General features: G+C 35.3%; 1 protein-coding gene and 1 non-coding gene across 2 annotated transcripts in view; one reads left to right on the plus strand and one right to left on the minus strand.

The window, feature by feature from the left end:
• Nucleotides 1-18,136, minus strand: part of LOC116348217 (inverted formin-2-like) — a 63,590-nt gene that overhangs the window by 31,680 nt on the left and 13,774 nt on the right. The window contains exons 3-14 of the mRNA XM_031779127.1: nucleotides 7,665-8,042; nucleotides 7,412-7,568; nucleotides 6,306-6,339; nucleotides 2,825-2,972; nucleotides 2,361-2,734; nucleotides 2,215-2,282; nucleotides 1,802-2,142; nucleotides 1,677-1,738; nucleotides 1,398-1,586; nucleotides 974-1,324; nucleotides 392-918; nucleotides 5-329 (exon numbers count right to left, since the gene is read on the minus strand). Coding sequence (XP_031634987.1) covers nucleotides 5-329; nucleotides 392-918; nucleotides 974-1,324; nucleotides 1,398-1,586; nucleotides 1,677-1,738; nucleotides 1,802-2,142; nucleotides 2,215-2,282; nucleotides 2,361-2,734; nucleotides 2,825-2,972; nucleotides 6,306-6,339; nucleotides 7,412-7,568; nucleotides 7,665-7,850 — 2,762 coding nt within the window. The 5' untranslated portion in view covers nucleotides 7,851-8,042. The remainder of the gene's footprint in view (nucleotides 1-4; nucleotides 330-391; nucleotides 919-973; nucleotides 1,325-1,397; nucleotides 1,587-1,676; nucleotides 1,739-1,801; nucleotides 2,143-2,214; nucleotides 2,283-2,360; nucleotides 2,735-2,824; nucleotides 2,973-6,305; nucleotides 6,340-7,411; nucleotides 7,569-7,664; nucleotides 8,043-18,136) is intronic.
• On the plus strand, nucleotides 14,522-14,605 carry Trnal-cag. The gene has a single exon. It is a non-coding gene; the product is annotated as a tRNA-Leu (tRNA).

The raw sequence follows: 18,136 nt of genomic DNA on the forward strand, positions 1-18,136 counted from the left end.
ATGCTCAAAATGAGTTTGTACAAACTTATACCTTGGCCTTGCGTCTTCGTGTGCAATCCGATTGGCTGCATCCATATTGGCCGGTGAAACAGGTCGTTCACGTTCCAAACTGAAATCGATATTAAGTAAATCGGGTCGTTTTTTGCTATTGCTACCTAAGCGTGCCCGGCGCGCCCATGAACGATCCAAACTGCCGTACGACGACGTTTTACGTTCGCGGAAATTATTCTCATTGGCCGATGATCTCAAGAAATCCATGAGATTATTATCATCCTCTTCGCTAAGAACTCGACTTCGACGACGTCGTAAGCTGCCGGTTGGTGTGATGTCTAAACGATAGATTTGCTGATTTATCAAATTTATCATTGAAAAATTGAAAATGGAAACACACCTGGTGAGAAACCATCATCGCGATACTCTCCGCCGCTATTAAAAGAGCCCATTCTCCGTCTCATCGCCGGACTGGCTCTAATATCCAATTGTGATGAGTCAAACATTAAACTATTGTCGGAATCTGATACGGGTGTGCCAGCTTGGCTTTGTCGTGCACGTTTTGCCAATTGCTCTTCGCGCAATTTTCGTCGAATGGTTGCTTGTTCCTCCTGCAAGCGACGACGTTCATTCTCGTTAACGGCTTGTTTGAATTTCTCGCAAAATGTTTGAAATATTTTAAAGCATTCTTCCAATCTGAATGTATTTGGATCTTCGCAGAAAAACTCGGACAATTGTAATCGAAGCGCTTCAACCTCTTTCATGCCACGCTGTAGCATTTGCACTTTATTCTCGGCCGCTTGAAGAAAGTCGGACATTTGAAATTTCAAATCGGGTTCGGTCGTTGGTAAATCGATTTGACGCTTAATTTTTGTAATTCGTGCCTCGAGCGCATTAATTTCATTTGTGATTTGCTCAGACGTTGTTCTGAAAAATATATAAGATATAAAATTTGTCTGTCGGCGAGAAAATCCAAACTTACTTCGATGCATTGTCCAATGCGGTTAAATTTTCAGGAAATGTCAATAGACTTGGATTCTTCTTTTCGGCTTGCAGTGCAACAAAATGTATCAAATTCATGCCCGGCTTGTTGGCACGAATGTCGGTGAGTTTTTGAAGTGATGCCAATTTAACTCCAGCCGCGTGTGCCGCATAACCACCTGCATTCAGGAAGTTACCAGCAACGACAACCATATACAAAACTTCTCTGAGTTGAACGTTATTCATTAGATCATCGCCAGCAAAGATTATTGCATTTATACTTGGCTCCAAATAACTCAAATTCGCCGCAAATTCTTCCTTTAATAACATGCCTTCGACGCGAAGTTTGTAACTGGAAATGCAAATTATAGTTTTATTCAAAAAAAGAAGAAAATCTCAATTAATGTACTGAAGAATTTTCTTACTTTGGAACTTGTGATAATTGCATCAAGAATTTTTCCGCATTTCCCAGTCGTAATTTATCACCATCGAATGCTTTCAACATATCCAATTCATCAATTTCTGGTAGAATCTTTAATAATCCACGCAATTTTTCCGCACCAATATCGTCATGTTCACCATCTTTTATCAGCTGGATTATCTCTTCATTTGTTCTGTGTGAATATTTTCAAATTAAATTTATACACTTTTTATTGTTTTCGGGATTTTAAAGAAGTTTTTTTTTTCTCAGATTTTTAACATACGTTCTAAATTGTTTCAAAAAGATGTTGATGTTTAAACTTCTCTTTCCGTCCAAAAGTGTAATCTACAAAATAGAGAACAATGATGTAATTTCACATTGAATCGAGTCAATTTGATTGAATCAAACCTCTGAGTTTTCTTTTCTTGACTTTCGTTCGCTTCCATTTGAGCATTCGGCTGATGTTGATGACGTATCCAATCGTGCACCCATTTTTGGGCTATTTTGTTGCGAATTAGTTGCTTGCTGACAAAACAGTCCCTCCATTTCGTTCCAATCTAACTCTGCCATTGGACTGTTCTGATGCGAATTTGCCACTAATGTCCAAATATTTGTTTTTCCCATCAATTTATTCGACGGGATTTTATTCCAATTGATGGTTTTCATTTTTGTTTTTGGTACTGGTGTCTCTTGTTGCGGCAATAATTTACCTAGATCAACAATTTCCGGTGTTTTTGGCCGATGTGTCTCTGTTTGCGATACAAAAAAATTGATGTGGAAAAAATATTTTTTTTTTTTTTGAAAAAAAAAGTGGCACTCACTTGGCAATGCTGGTGGTGGTGGAGCCGGAGCTGGATTTGACGAATTCGAAGCTGAAGGAAGATTGCCACTAGAAAAATTGGTTAGAATGTTATAAAAAGTTGTGAAATCGCTTAAAAAAGAGAGCGAGAACTAATTATAAACTTACGCCATTGGTGGTGGTGGAGGTGGTGGTTTGGGTACTTTTGAGCTTGAATCAATAATGGGCTCTATAGTTGTCGGTGATGTTGGAGAGAGCGGTATCGGTTGTGTTGTTTGATGTGTTGGTGTGACTGGCGTTGCAATGGATTGCTTACGATTCGGACTAGAAATATCGGTGCGACAATGCGAACAGGTGAATTTTTGAACGCTTGGCGTTCGCAACAAACGTGTTGAATCTTCACGATTCTCCAATAATGTGGCTCGATGTACAAGTGTTTCAGCGCAATCCCATATAATATCACTAATCGCTTCCTTTGGATCGATTCGCAGTAAATGTTGTAAAATGCTTAAAAATGGAATTTCCTGTGGTGTATCGGCGACCTGTAAAAACATTACAACAACACACGTACAGTGTGAGACAAAATCGATGCTGAAACCTGTTTGATTCTCAAATGCAAAATGTGTATGTACCTGTCCTAAAATTGTGTAGAACACATCCAAATGGGAATTTAAATTGATGCCGTTTGGTCCCTGGAGGCTTTGTGCCTCGTCACATTCACGTTGTTCATCAAATACGTCCAGTTGAACCGCAACATTTGCATTATTACCCGAAACTCGTCTGCAATTTTTCAAGGCAAACGAAAAAAAAAATAACAAGAACAAACAAAAACGTTTTGCTTTAAATAACTTCCTGTGGCGAAATCACAACAACAATTTCGAATATGTGTCACAGAAAAAAAGAGGAGAGAAAGTTTTCGATGTCATTGAATCTAAACTTAAATTAAAAATCGATTTGAATGCAGGCGGCGCGCAAGCATTTAAAAAAGTTTTGTTTGTGGGGTGCAAAGTCGCCAAAAATATAACGACTTTCATTTGCGGAAAATAAAGAAAATTTTCGATTTAAACACAGCACGTTTCAGCCAAAACAGAGGATGTCAATCGATTGCTGGGCACGAATACATTTGCAATGTGAAATGCGGTATAATGGCACGGCCAACAACAATTGCAACAGAGACACACAGGCCCTAGCACAGGCCACTGACACTCACAACTCAATCCAATTGAATGCAGTATGTTTAGTGCCGCTGTTGCTGCAGCAAGGGAATTACACTCTCGCTCGGATTCCGTATAATTCCGGATAATATATAATTGCACATTGAGCTCGTGAAATATATTTCGTCTCTTTTGGCTCGGGTGTTTTTTATGCATTGTTTACGTTCTCAAGCACCGAGTGACTGTAATAACATTTATTGCGCAAATTAAACTGAACAGAGACAATAACAATGCGACTACAAACAATTTTTGTGTGCTTTTTTTGCTACAATCAATATATGGATAAACTATCTTCGCTCTCTCTATCATTTTTTCTATCACCAATCGCTCAAGAGAAACATGTAATTGCAATTTGATGAAATGTAATCGCTTTTTTCGCAACATTTTATGAATTATGCTTGGCACCGCTTTAAGGTAGGTCAAATTTGCTAAGCGGTAATTTTCATTTCAACAATGATGGGTGTCATTTTAAGTACTTGCACTATCTCAATACGTATAAAATTATTAGCTTAGTCGCTTTGGTGCCGCTTACCAAGTGTTATTAAAATTGAAACGAGAATTTTGAGTGCAGAGCACGTGTGTGTTATGTGTATGCATACAAAATGCATAGCATTGTTCAAACCCACTTTTGAATGTAAAACCTTTTCGATTGACCCCTTTTCAGTGAATGTTTTTTTATATCCATTTGACATGCAATCGTTGATTTGTCCGAATTGGCAAATATTTGTACTTCGATGTGCATCGGAAAATACTTCTCAGTGTGAGACGAAGCTTATGTTCGGTAGGTTTTTTGAAGAATGTTCGCACACTAATTCGTTGTCAGAAGAGATTTAAACTCACAGAGAGTGCAAGATAGACATAGAGAACGAGAGAGATAGATAGATAGAGAGAGATGGAGAGCAAAAGAAAGAAGTATCTATTTCCGAGGTCTTTGACCCATAAATCCGAGTCGTTCAATGTGAAATATACATTGCTTGCCAAGAAAAACACACTTGAATTATTAAAATCAATCGATTTCCATTGTGTACACACGTATTCAATTTTCCCACATTTGTTTCACACCATATTCTTTGTGTTGACTAACTCAATTGTTCAATTTGAACAAAATTCATTTTCAATTAATCTTGACCTTTACGTATACGCGTGCCGAGCGGAATGCGTTTTCTCTTACGACAAATTGTCCACAAATACTTTTCAATATACACCAAAATGATACCTACGCCTACGCTTGATTATTTTTGTGAAAATTGTTCAAATTAAATTTTATTGCACTCTTATCGCATTAACCATTAATTGCAATGCACAAAAAAAAACAAATACAATGCACCATCGACACTTGCACCGACCGACCGCGCAAAATAGAATGACAGTGCGATAATCCCCGACCACGAATCAATTTCAATTTAAAATCGAATTTTATTGACTTTATGAATGTGCTTGAATTGATATTGTCATCGGTTTTCATAACATGCACGGCCGATTGTTCTGGCCCGACTACTGTCTTCGCATAAGTTTTCTGGTGCGTTATATTCATCCTTTTGATTTTCTTCTTCTTTTTTCATCGGATTTTCATGTTTATGTAATAGATGAATGGTGTGTGTGCCGCAGGCGATATGCATGCAGTACACAGCTGGATCGAGATGGTTGCGAATGCTGTGTGTGCGACTACAACGACATATAAACACTATCCAACCGATTGAGTGACGAAAAAAAAAAAACATTGGATACACGTGGTGCGCGCGCACCAATGCACCACTTCTACCAAAAAAAGAGCAAAAAAACAACGAATTTAATTTTCATGAATTTTTCCATGTGGAATGAGAGAACTATTCGAATTTAATTCGCAACAAATTCACTGTGAGGATATACATGTATATAAAGGGATTTATAGTATTTCTGCGTTTGGTAATGATTTGCGAATGTTGCCGCTTGCCGGCTTCACAACACGAAACTGGATGGCAGACTTAAACGGAAGAATAGCTTTTTTCGGCGAATTTACGGAAATCGAAGCCATATGAAAATGCATGCATAATAAAAAGCTGGTGATAGTTGGAAGGGTTTCGGAAATTATCGAACAAAACGACGTCAATCATCACATTTTTTTGATTTAATTTGAGGGAAAAAGACGTGAATCCATGCCATAAAGTCTGACAGCTACATTTAACAAAAAACGGTCTGATTCCAGTTTTCTATTTTATTAATCGCATTCGATCAATGGATCAATATTTAAACGGCTATCCCCAATACTTTCGTATCGGTCTTTGTCGTTTTTGACACGATAAAGGCTTTTTCATACGCCCGAATGGTATCGATGCTATTTTTGCGTGTACACATTTCCATGTGTGTTACGTCATTGTCGCGCCGTCATCGATCCACTCCACCACAATCACAGTCGCCGCAAATGAGCACAATATTTATTCAAGCATTTCGCATGGTGAACACAAGACATTTCAATCCATACCAATACATTCAATTATTTCACAGTTTTCAACGTGTCACAACATCTGAATGAAATGGACTGTTACGATGTCAATTTTTCTCGTTAAAAGAGTTTGGGATAGGTTTTGTGTAAAAACTTTTGGAATGGCAATCGAAGAAAGGAACTTTCATGTGTTTGTTGGAAATTGAAAATTTTCATTCAGACGATGGATAATTGAACAAATTCTTGTAAAGTTTTCAATTGGTTTAAAGTTTATTTTAAGTTTCTTTTCTTCGCTTTCTTTCCTTTTCAGTTGGAATTCTCCGTTTTTTTGCGCTCCTGAATACTGAGTCGTCAAATTATAGTATAATTATTATATACCCCGTCCAAATTGCGACCTTTTGCATGTCGCCAGTTTTTTTTTTGCCAACCACAAAAGAAACCATTATTCTCACGCAAATTCCATGTTACGATACAAACCTTATGTTCGTCAGAATCGGCAGTATTTTTAGACCTGAAAAACACAGTGTGAAAAAAAATGTTTAAATTTAATGCTGCAGACAATATTAACAAGAATATACATAAATTTCAATTTATTGGCAATAAAAATGTCTGTAATGGAAAATCCAGTTTTACAGCGATGTGGAATGTGATAAAAAAACATCTCGACAGGAATGTTAGCTGACATACTCTATTTTTTCCTTTGTACGCAGGATTGGAACGGAAATGTTATATAAATTGACTCATCGAAATCATACGCGGTCATGTGTCGCACATTTTCTACTTTGACGATGCCATCGATTGATATTATAATGATGACGGCATAATTACACTGTACTAATTGAGTTGAGATATTTTTTTTGCGATTATTTCAATGACTTTACTCGTGAGCCTTATTGATAATCTTGAGTGGAATGTCATTTTGAAAGACGCGAGTTTAGAAAATATATATCTTTCTTAATGGATAGAAGCACTTATTCAATTTCGCACTTATAATTTTTGTCATTGATTTGAATCGATTAGCCGATGTATGAACAAGACATTTACATGAGCGTTATTTTCAGTCAATTAAGTCACGATATATCGCGCATTCAATTAGTATACTTTGATCGTGCGGTACATTATCTTGGAAATTACGATGCAAAGTGCATTAAATTTGCATAAAAAATGCATAAATCAAATGTCTTATCTGAAAATTAGACGTCATTTCGTTGGATGAGCGACAGACACTGTGAAATCCACTGTGTGAATAAGACTATTTTGTGGATGAGGAACGAAAGAAGAGATTCAATGAAGTTGGATTACAAGTAGAATGAGAACGTTTTTTGTATGTCAAATGAATTGTTAGGGAGAAGAAGAGTTCCAAGGTAATTATCCCGAGACGAAATTATGAGCAAATTAATTTCAAGCTAAAAAAAAGTTTAGAATTAATGTAATTGGATCTGTTCCAACTGGAGTACGTAAAGGTCAACATTGAAGTTTAATTATGTAAAATTGGTTAAAAAACAATGCTCAATTTCACTTTTGTCGCATTCGAATTAACTTCCCATATTTTTTTGCCAAAATAAAAGTTTTCTCATACTTACCAATGAACTCATTTCGAAGGCGTATTCGCTCTCGCAGGCCTTGTGTTGCATTTATAAGACAATTTACAAATGATAACAAAGCTACTTGGTATTCAATGTTTGCCGTTTCAAGTTCGCTGACCACAATTTTCAGGCGATATCGTGCGCCTTTTAAATTCTGTTTTCCAAAACAAAAGAAATTTAATCGATTTTGTTTTAATGACATAATCGTGATTTTCATATCTTTTATTGATTTTTGTCTTTCGACACCTACCTGATAATGATCTAATGTTTCTAGGGCTCGTGCGTAACCGTCGGCATTGTACGCACACAGTGCCGAAAGCAATTCAAACACTTGCTTTTTAACGGTTGCATTGGTGGTATCGAGTGCGGTTCCTAATTTTATGACATATTCACGATTTTCCACAATGTATTCCAAACCGATGCGTGTATGATCCATTGTTTGGATTAGATTGTCGTGCGTTTTTCGATATTCTTCTTTTTGCTTCGGCCTTTGTGTCGTAAATCAATTGTTCGACTACGCATTTCCACAAATAATCGTCTCATCCATCACCGCCGGCGTGCTTGCGTGTATACAGCCTTATTTCGTTTTTGGTGCTTTTTATTGTCGATTGTATGCATCAATTTTGGTCTGAAAAAGAAGACACAAAAAAAAATAGAATGTAAAAATTGGATATTCTCTAGAAATTCATTAAAATGTATAGAAATGGAAAATGAGTCGTGCAGTCAGTTGAGTAATCGATTCATTTTATTCTAAAAACGATCATTTATTTATGCCTTCGACGCAACGTGTGGAAAGTAGGAGAAATTTTAAAATACAATTATTTGGCATTCATTATTTTGAATAGTAAACAATTATTTCGAACATTTTAAAGAACTAGAATTTTTTGCTGTCTTCTTTTTTTAGACACATCTATATTTTATTCTGGCGCTATTAAGAAAGATTAACAACAATGTAAAGTAAATTTCTCCAAATGTCCATCCGATACAAAGCTTCATTAAAATGAGTCAGATGTGTGTATTCAGTTCATAAATCTCAGCAAAAACGAATTGGTATTTAATTAAACGACATCATCTTCAAATAAATTCTAAACGATTTGTCCATAATTGACAACTTTAACCATTTTTTTTTATTTTTACAACCTTCTCGATGTCAATGTTGTAACAACCATATTTATTCTATTATAAGTTTTTTAGTCCTTTGTTTCATTGACATCGAGAATGTATTTGCTAAAAGTTAAAAGTTTGAATTTAAAATGTAAAATTCATATTTTCAAAGACAAGAATTTTAAAGAAAAATAAACAGTTGCACTCAGCGTAAATTGATAAACGAATTGATGGTGCAATATATCATGTGTTTCTTAAAATCAAAAATGCCAAATATTCTGATACACACATAAATCTTATATTTTTCATTGCATACAGTGACAAAAAATATTGGGAACGCTATGTGCAGATATTTGGATGACTTCCAATCTGGAGAAATGCTCAATTTTTGGCTCATCGGTACTAACTCGTTCGCTCATTTCATATAAATATTTTTTTTTGCTTCTCTAAGTGTTCAGACATGTTGAACTTAAGCAAAACAAGTTCAAGCAAAAAAAAGGTCCCGGTTATAAACATTGACACTGAATGTTAGTCAATTTGGAAATATTATTATATATACAAATTGAAAAACAAAATAGATAAGTCGTAGTCAAAATAGCGCCTTTCCTTTTGCATTTAAATCACATTTTTTTCGCTTGAACAAATGCCAAAATGAAGGAAACTCATAATAATTGAATTTATCTGTATATCGTGATGTCAATTCTATTGTTTGACAAAATGCTAATGAATGTTCGCATAAAATAAGCGATTTCCTGCCAAGTTTCTACTTTAACAATCAATGCAAGCGAAAAAAAAAGAATCAAAAAAAGTGTTGCGTGCAAAATTACATCCGATTATACTCGAAGACAATTTGATAACACCGATAATTGAATGTACAATATTGTTGAATGCAAACAATAAACAACGTCATTCATTCAAAACGTACGAAGATAAGAAAAAAATAATACGACGACAGTGCGATAATTATTGAACGAACCGGAGCAAGCTGAACGTTCCGAAAATGGTTTGCACTACGATGCGCTGTAAAATGTGCATAGCAATAAGGTTGTACACTCATGCAAAAGTTGTTCCGTGCATTTGTGGATCCATCAGTATAAGCATGAAAAAAATGAAGAGGTGTAATGCGCTCAATAAGCGTAATGCTTTGTTTGCCGAACTTAGTATAGACAGTGCCATCTATATATAGAATGGGATATTATTTCACAAGTTTGAGAATGAGCGCATATGTTATTCCAAAAATTGTTGAAAAATAATTTAATAAATTGTTTCATTTTTTTGTTTTGAAAGTGAAGTTAGCACAATAAGAATTAGATAATTTCTATTTTAAAAAAACATAAATTTATATGCGTTTTAATTTAACTTAAAAAGCCTCGGGTGTAGAGTGTGTAGATCTTGTAGAAATGATTTTGTTAAAATCTCCATACGTAAACTCATAAGTGTGAGTGTGACATTTGACAGATAGATACAAAACGTAATGTTATTGTTCTCTTACATACTTGTCATACACTCGTGCGAATTATTCTGTTCTGTTAAGTTCGTTTATTCCGTTCATTTATTTTATTTATATTCTTAATCTGGCAATCACATCGCAAAATTGCGTAAAAATGGCAGATTCTATTAACAGTTCTATTGATCTTGACACCGGCTGTATAAAATATCCTGATGGAGACTTTACTTTTATATTAAACTTTATTCTGTTTAGTTCGCCAAAAGATAGAGTGAGGGCGTTAGTGTGACAGATTTCATATAAAAAAGCTACTGTATTAGAGATCTTAAAAAATGGGAACGATCAACTCAATCTGAAGCCAAACCGAGCCTCCTAGCCACAGCAAGATAAACGGATAGTCAAGTTGTTCGATGAAAATTTAGGTATGTCGTTGAGCCAAGACGGTGAAAGGCTATACCATCCTCAAAAAGACATCTCGTGCTCCACTGTCAAGAAAAGATTAGATGTTGCCGGTGTTCGTTATCGCACTAAATTGAAGAAATCACTTTTGACAGAAAACCAGAAGAAAAACGCATTGACTGGGCAAAGCAAAATTCAACAGGAGATTGACGAGTCATTCTGGACTGACGAGTCATTCTGGTGAAAAGAACTACCCATGCCTAGTCTAGAGCCGAAAAGAGAGTGGTCGTTCGCACGTTAAAGCATCCGAAAAAGGTGCATGTTTATGGTTGCTTCTGTGAAGATGGTTTTGGAAAGTTGGTCGTATTCACGGGCATTCCAAACGCCATGAGAATGAACCAACTTTATTCATTGAAACTGTTACCCAACGCCAAGAAGTTTTATGGCAAAGGCGATTCGAATTGGCTTCTATTAGAAGACAACGATCCAAAACACAAAAGTCGTCTCTGCACCGCTGGAAGGAGGAAAATGACATTAAACGAATGAACTGGCCACCACAGTCACCCGATTGCAATCAGATCGAAAATGTTTGGGCCATTATTAAGGCAAGGCTTCGTGGCAAAACACACCGCAATTTGAAGCAGCTCAGTTCATTCATTCAACGCCAGTGGAAAGGTTTTCAATGTGAATATGCTGAAAATTTGAGCAAAAGTATGCCCAAAAGATGTGCCCGTGTGATCGAGAAAGACGGTGACTGGATAAAATATTGATTATGCGCGAAGTAGCTTAGAGACTAAGTAAAACATCAATGAGAAAATTTATCTCAACATCGTGTGTTTCAATTAAATTTTTCTACATTACAGATAAAAAAACGCACTGTACATTAGCAATTGAAATAACGCACATAATAAATCCGCACCTGTTTTGGTTCGTACACAAAAATAGCACGATACCAAGTGCCGATGAAATCGAAGAAGCTTTGAAAAAATATGCAAAAGAAAATGGCGATATAAAAGGAGCCGATCCAATGGAAGATATCGCTGCGAACCAATGGTGGCGGTCTTTTCGATGAAAAAATGGATTCGGGCCAATGTTAAAACTACCGACGAGCCACTCAAACCAAATGAAATCAATTTTGTAGACCATGGACTATGGTTATCTCATCAAAAGCACATTAGATTTAGTTTTAATATTGGACATCGAGCTTAAGAGAACATGCTGTAATGATGTACCAGATTATAAGCATGTTGACAGCTGACATAAGACAATACATTGTCACACGATGGATCTTTGGTTGAGCATCAACCATCATACGATGCATACGTGCATTATAAACACATTAAATAAAAACTATTATTTAAGTTAATCCGGCCTATTTTTATCATGAAAAGACCTTCTTTTTACACATGATTCGTCATCTCAAACATTCACGGATTTAACGCCTCCATGCGAAATGCCGATGCTCCACAAATGACTCAGCCGAAAAATGCCTACGCATCATCAATTTGTTGACGATCGGGATACTATTGAATCTAGATGATGAAACAGCATGTGCGAAATATTATAAAGACACCGGTCGCCAATGACAAGAGGAGTATGCCCTAGTGACCGATCCCTGGTATTGATGCTCAATACTGCACACTGGACATCTTTCGAGTCAGGTTTTATTCGTATTCAAATATACATTGTACGATATAATGAAACTACACCGAACAAAGTGCCCGAAAATGGCGACACAAAGGAGGCGAACCGGTGGCGGTCCATTCATTATCGATGAAAAAATGGATTCGGGCCAATGTTGAAACTACCGACGAGCCACTCGAACCAAATGAAATCATTTTATGGGCCATGTACTATGGTTATCCGATCAAAAGCTCATTGGATTTAGTTTTAATATTGGTTGATGTCTCAGAGAATTTGGCTCAAAAAACCCCAGCAAATTGAAAGATTTTTCTATTCGGCAAAAATCCTAGCTAAATTTAATATTTTCTCCCGATTCAAAAAAAGTTCTTACTTTTTTCGAGAATATTTTTCTTAATTTGTAAAGGGGTAATTTCAAAATCTGTTCTCCAGGAGGTAATTCAACCCCCCGGACCCCTGCTCAGAATCTATGACCGTTCCAATCGGTTGATTATCTTTGATACACGACGACACAACAGGCTAAGGAATGAACGAACCCCACTTGCCCCCACAACAACATCAATTCTAAAGTGTTTTTACATGGTGAATCCAAAGTTTTGGGTTTGAGATCATTTGGGGTTATGATCTTACCGACTCCCTCTGGGGTGTAAGAAGTTGGAGGGCAGCAAACCCAAAAATATATTAGTATTAGTACATTATTTCTTGAACGTATGAAGTTTTGCAAAATGTAGAGTGGTTGAGTACAAATTATTGGTATATAAAACATACTTCCCGTTCAGTACAAATTCCAAAAGTGGCACTACAAATTAGAATAAATTATCTATGCTTGAAATAACTCCCTAGCTCTAAATCGTGCTTATTAAGCTTCGACGAATTAAGCAGGCTGTGTGTTCGAACTAATTTCAGCAGGCACTGATATTTCTAGCTATACCGTATAGCCAGAAATACATGGGCACGGAAAAAATTTAGGGGGGGGTCCATCGGCCACTTAAAAAACCCTAGCAAATCAAGACATTTTTTGTCGCGAAAAACCCTAGCAATTTTAAAGATTTTTCTATTCCTCACAAACTTGAAAACCAAAAAAAGGTCTTCACTTTTTCGCCGAAAATCCCTAGCAAATCGGAAGATTTCTCGGCAAAAAACACTAGGAAATTTGAAGATTTCTCTCTACCTCAAAACTTGACAACCAAAAAAAGGTCTTCCCTTTTTTCGCAAAAACCCTAGCAAATCGGAAGAATTTTCGGCTGTCGTCGGGGGTAGCTCGGACGATTTAAGGGGGGTTACGCGCCGTACGTTGTCCAAACTATTTGTTTCAAAATCTTACTAAATAAAATGAAATTGATAGATAGAAAATGTTTTCCGAGAAAATAAAACATATATGTTGGCTGAATGTATTAAGTTAAGAGTACAATTTAATTGAAAATGAAATTTATGGAAAAACAACAAAATGAATACCTAGATGAATACCGATGATAATATTTATGATATAAAAATTGTGATAAAATTTACATAAAAAAACAATAGATCATTTTATTTCTGTCGAATGATAATCCTTCTATAAAAAATTGACTGAAAAATTTAAAACAACCGTCTTTCGGCAACGTTTCCAATGATTCTTCAATAAATCTACAATTTCAGTACGATTCTTTTGAAAATTGAATCCAAATTAAAATTGATCTTTCTTGGCTATTATTAATTCACACTAGAAACCAGACAGAATATAGCAACAGAAACAGAATATGAATTAAATAAAAATAGTGGAAAAATCAGTAAAAATTAACGAATTATAACTTATTAAATGAAGATTTTTTTCAACGCTAATTTTTTTCTTTCATTTTTCTAACTAAGCAAAATCGCAAACACATACATCCAACGAACATATCCTATTATATAAAAGTCGTTTTCTTTAAATGGATTATATGTTTGTCTTTTTTTATTTGCAAATGAAAAATATATTTTTATCCACTTGAAATTTCAATTAATACTTTTTTTCTATTCTGGAATTAATAACAAACAAAATGGAAAAATAAAATAGAAGAAGAAAAAAGATTTTAAAATTCTGTTTCCTAATTCTTCATTTTAATATGTATCGGATTTATTCGGTCATGACTTCTTCTTCTTTTCGAAAGACGTTGCCATATTATCAATACATTTGTAAGAACAATGCTCAATCTGTATCTGTATACTCAAAATGTGATAAGCACAAATTACAGTTATAATAAAATGCAAAAATATTGAAATCCATTTTGAATATTTGTAATAGAACTTCTTTGGAGCAGAATTTGTTTGAGCTGTTAGAAAATAGAGCAGCAAATATTTGTCCAGAGATTTGAAATCCATGATAAAATGAATCAATTTTAGTCAAGCACAATAGAGATTGTAAACAATACTAAATTCAACGAAATAAATGAACAATCTTTTGTCAAATATTTATTTTAATGACTGTGTGAACAAAACTTGAACTCGTTGCAATGATATTTATACATATATACGTCCAAAGACCTTAAAAACCAAGCGGTAGTGTGGCCGAGTGGTCTAAGGCGCTGCGTTCAGGTCGCAGTCGTGTTCTCACGTCGCGCGTTCGAATCGCGTCACTACCAGAATTTTTTTTATTACTTTCATCAACCGAATGTGAATGTGACTTGTTTTTATGATTTTTCACATATTTTACCATTTCTTTCCGAGCGCAAAAAAATACAGACATAATTTGTTGGGAGACAAACGTGTTAAACAAATTTATTTTACATGTAAAAATACTGATAACGCTGTGAAGTATTTTTTCTATACTTTTTTATAGTTCCGATTTTCTTTCCATTTTTTTCTTATATTTTTTTGCCAACAACGTTCTGACTTGGAAAAGATATTTCCAGTGAAGAAAAAACTTTGGAATGAAGAAAAAAGATTGAATTCATTGGATAATAAACAAACAAACACCAACAAGTGAACTTGTCAAAGTCTGATTTAGACAAAGTGGAGACGGTTGGTCACATTTTGTTGTTGAAAAAATGTGGCGTACTTTTCACAAAAAGCTGTATTGTTCACACACAAAAAACAGCTGTTTGGATATATGAATTGAAATGCTATTTTAACGAAGATCGAAAAAGTACTTGTTGTTTCAAGTGTGAAAAGAACGAAAAGCAATTCATCGCTTATGGTGCCATCATCGACGAAAAACAACAAAAAAAAAAATCGCAAAAAACAGCGAAATAGAATCAAAACAAAAACGACGTTAATGCGTCAGTCTGCGGTGTGTGTGTAGTGTTTTTGTAAGCCAAGATCAATATATATAGTTGTTTTACTCAAGTATACTTTGTTAAAAATGCTGAAAAAAAAAACAAAAGAAGTTGATTGAGCGCTTTTATATATGGAAGTCCAATGACAGCTTGCTATTTAACCGAATTTTTTTGTGTGCCATTAATTGAAACACACCGCCGAAATAATCGATAAATTATCTTAGCCGCAAACAAAAATGCAACGCGATTTAAAATCGAAATTATAAGAACCTGAATTTTGCGGGTGAAAACGTGAGAGCGTGTATTTCGTTGAGTGTCGTGGTTCAGTTTCAATGGCGGCTTTTTTTAGGTGTTACAAATATAATTTAATTTGAATATGCAATGACAATTGCATCGTCAACATTTTTTAGTGAAATCAATCGACCTTCAGACAGGTTTGGTGAGTGCACCAAAATTCGATCTACATTTTGCAAACTTCCGATTGACACTTGTTATTTCATATTGAACTTATCAACGCATCGATTCCCCGAACTACTTTGCTTCAATTGCAAAACATTTTACTCTCTCCAAATTACTGTCAAACAAAAAAGAAATGAACTATATGTATAATTATTCGATTTTCATTCATTAAAAATTCACTGGTATTAACATTCAAAGAAAAAAGTGCTTAATTTCCATTTAAAAAAGCCGCCAATTGTGTGGCGGGCGTATGGTATTTGTTCGAATCAATATAAATGCAAATTGAAACGCCACCGACGCCATTCACATCACTGACATCTCAGTTCAATTTAAACCGAGCAACAAAAAAACAACAACTGTATTTTAGTTACAATTGATGTCTCGTAAAGCATGTTAAGATACAGAGTTAGCGCGAAAAAAAAACTATTTGAAACGGCAAGTTAAATAGAAAAAAAAAACATTGTTACGTTCATCGGCCGTAACTCTAATGAAATAATGTGCGATCACGCTGAAGGCCTTTCGACATGTAAATTTTATGAGCAGAGAGAAAAAGATATAATATGATTATTGAGTCGACTGTGTCAAAAGTCACTTGAAACTTTTCTCTCTTCAAAAAATGCGGATAAATCAATTTGTCGCTTACGGCAATCGCTAAATTTTTAAAATTCAAAGATCGTGCTTCATTGAAATTTGTCCAATGTGGAAAAAAAAGTTCTTCTTGCGAAAATACCGCAGCATCGTGATCGCGACGGGTGCGCGCGCACAAATGCAAAACATTCCAAAATGAAACGAATTATGCAATCATCAATTAAATAGAGGCAATCAACACACACACACACACACACACATGGTGAGGCGAGATGCAAATGTGCACTTGCGGTGTTTTCGTTGCTAGTCGCGCATGAGTAAGACACTTGGATTGGGCTCAGTGGCACCAAAAGGTGGGTGATAATTAACATTAATATGGAAACTCAACATTATAACGAACGAACACAGAAATAATAATACACAAATGCTCACAACACAAGTGTAGAATAGGTCATGGTCTTGTTCTTTGTGGCTCTTGCTTGCTTCATTAAATGTGTATGTCTTCGGTTTTTGCATGCTGCACAAATTCAGCCGTTGTTTTGATACAGTCCGCACGTGTTGAATTTTCGACTCAAAGAAGATGTCAAATTGCAATTGTGATGAACCGTACCGATGTCGCACCTCTTCATACAATTTGATTCATTTCCGTTTGCTTTCACACTGGCACTTTGTCACCTCAATAATAATTATAATTTTCCCATCGTGTTGATGATTTATTGTGATTTAATGTAAATTTAACATGAATTATTATTTTCAACATCAAATTCATCCGTCGACCAGTCTGTCACTTGATTTGATCACAAAGTCTTCAATACAATATGGAATTTAAGGTGTGTGCTCGTTCCAATTGTGCGTTTTGATTTATTTGCACAAAAAGTTAATTTTCATAATTTGGCGCATGCCTTTGACAGAAATACTAGGTGCTACATTTGATAATTGGATTAAATTATACGGGATGCTGACCCAAACAAACAGGTGTTAAAAATGTTGGAGTGTTTTATGAGCATGATATATGTGAAGGTCGATTCCCCTGAAGCCATTGTACTCATGAAAACCAGTGAATGGGAGAAAATCCCTCAATTCGAATCGATTTCACACGGATCTCAGGCGCTTTTATCGTTGGATTCACATTAAAATTGATCAAAATCGACACAGTGGGCAATTAGAAACGCCAAAACTATGGTTTTTTTTAAATAATATCGAGCGATTTTGTTGTTATACTTAAAAGCTAGCTAAAAAGTAATCGGACGAAACATTAAAATCCATATTTGGTCAAATGGTTAAAATGCTGTCTGCCGATCGAACTTGACCTTTAGTTTTCGACTTTGGCTTAGCGATCGCATGTGTTTGTATGTGCTGATTTTGTGGTCAGTGGAGAAGAAATTCGGCGCCATTCATCGTTCCCTCCAAAAAAAAAAAATTCAAAAATCACACACAATATTTGGCTTTGTCCATTTCTTTGTTGCCTTTTTCATATATTGTTCACGATACATATATTTAATTTTATGACTTTTAAATTGCAAAAATCCATCAGTACACATCGTGTTGGGGATGAATATGTTTATATTTGCGTATTCAATGGAATATTTTGTCGCCAAAGCCATCCATTTTTTTGAAATGTATTATACGCCATATCCGTGCGCCCGTCTTAAATTGCCACTTTTGATAATTTCATCAAAGAGAAAAGACAAAACCGAACGAAGAAGCATTAAAGGCACGTTTTTGTACTTAACTCATAATGATAAATAGAGTCAAATATAACTGTGATTTGAAAACGTACGACAATTGAAAACTGGTTATGTTTTGTGTGTGTGTGTGTGTGTGTGTGTGTGTGTGTGTGTGTGTGTGTGT

This window comes from Contarinia nasturtii, unplaced genomic scaffold (genome assembly GCF_009176525.2).
Source record: "Contarinia nasturtii isolate CC-2019 unplaced genomic scaffold, AAFC_CNas_1.1 Cnas_scaffold_2367, whole genome shotgun sequence".
NCBI lineage: Eukaryota > Metazoa > Arthropoda > Insecta > Diptera > Cecidomyiidae > Contarinia > Contarinia nasturtii.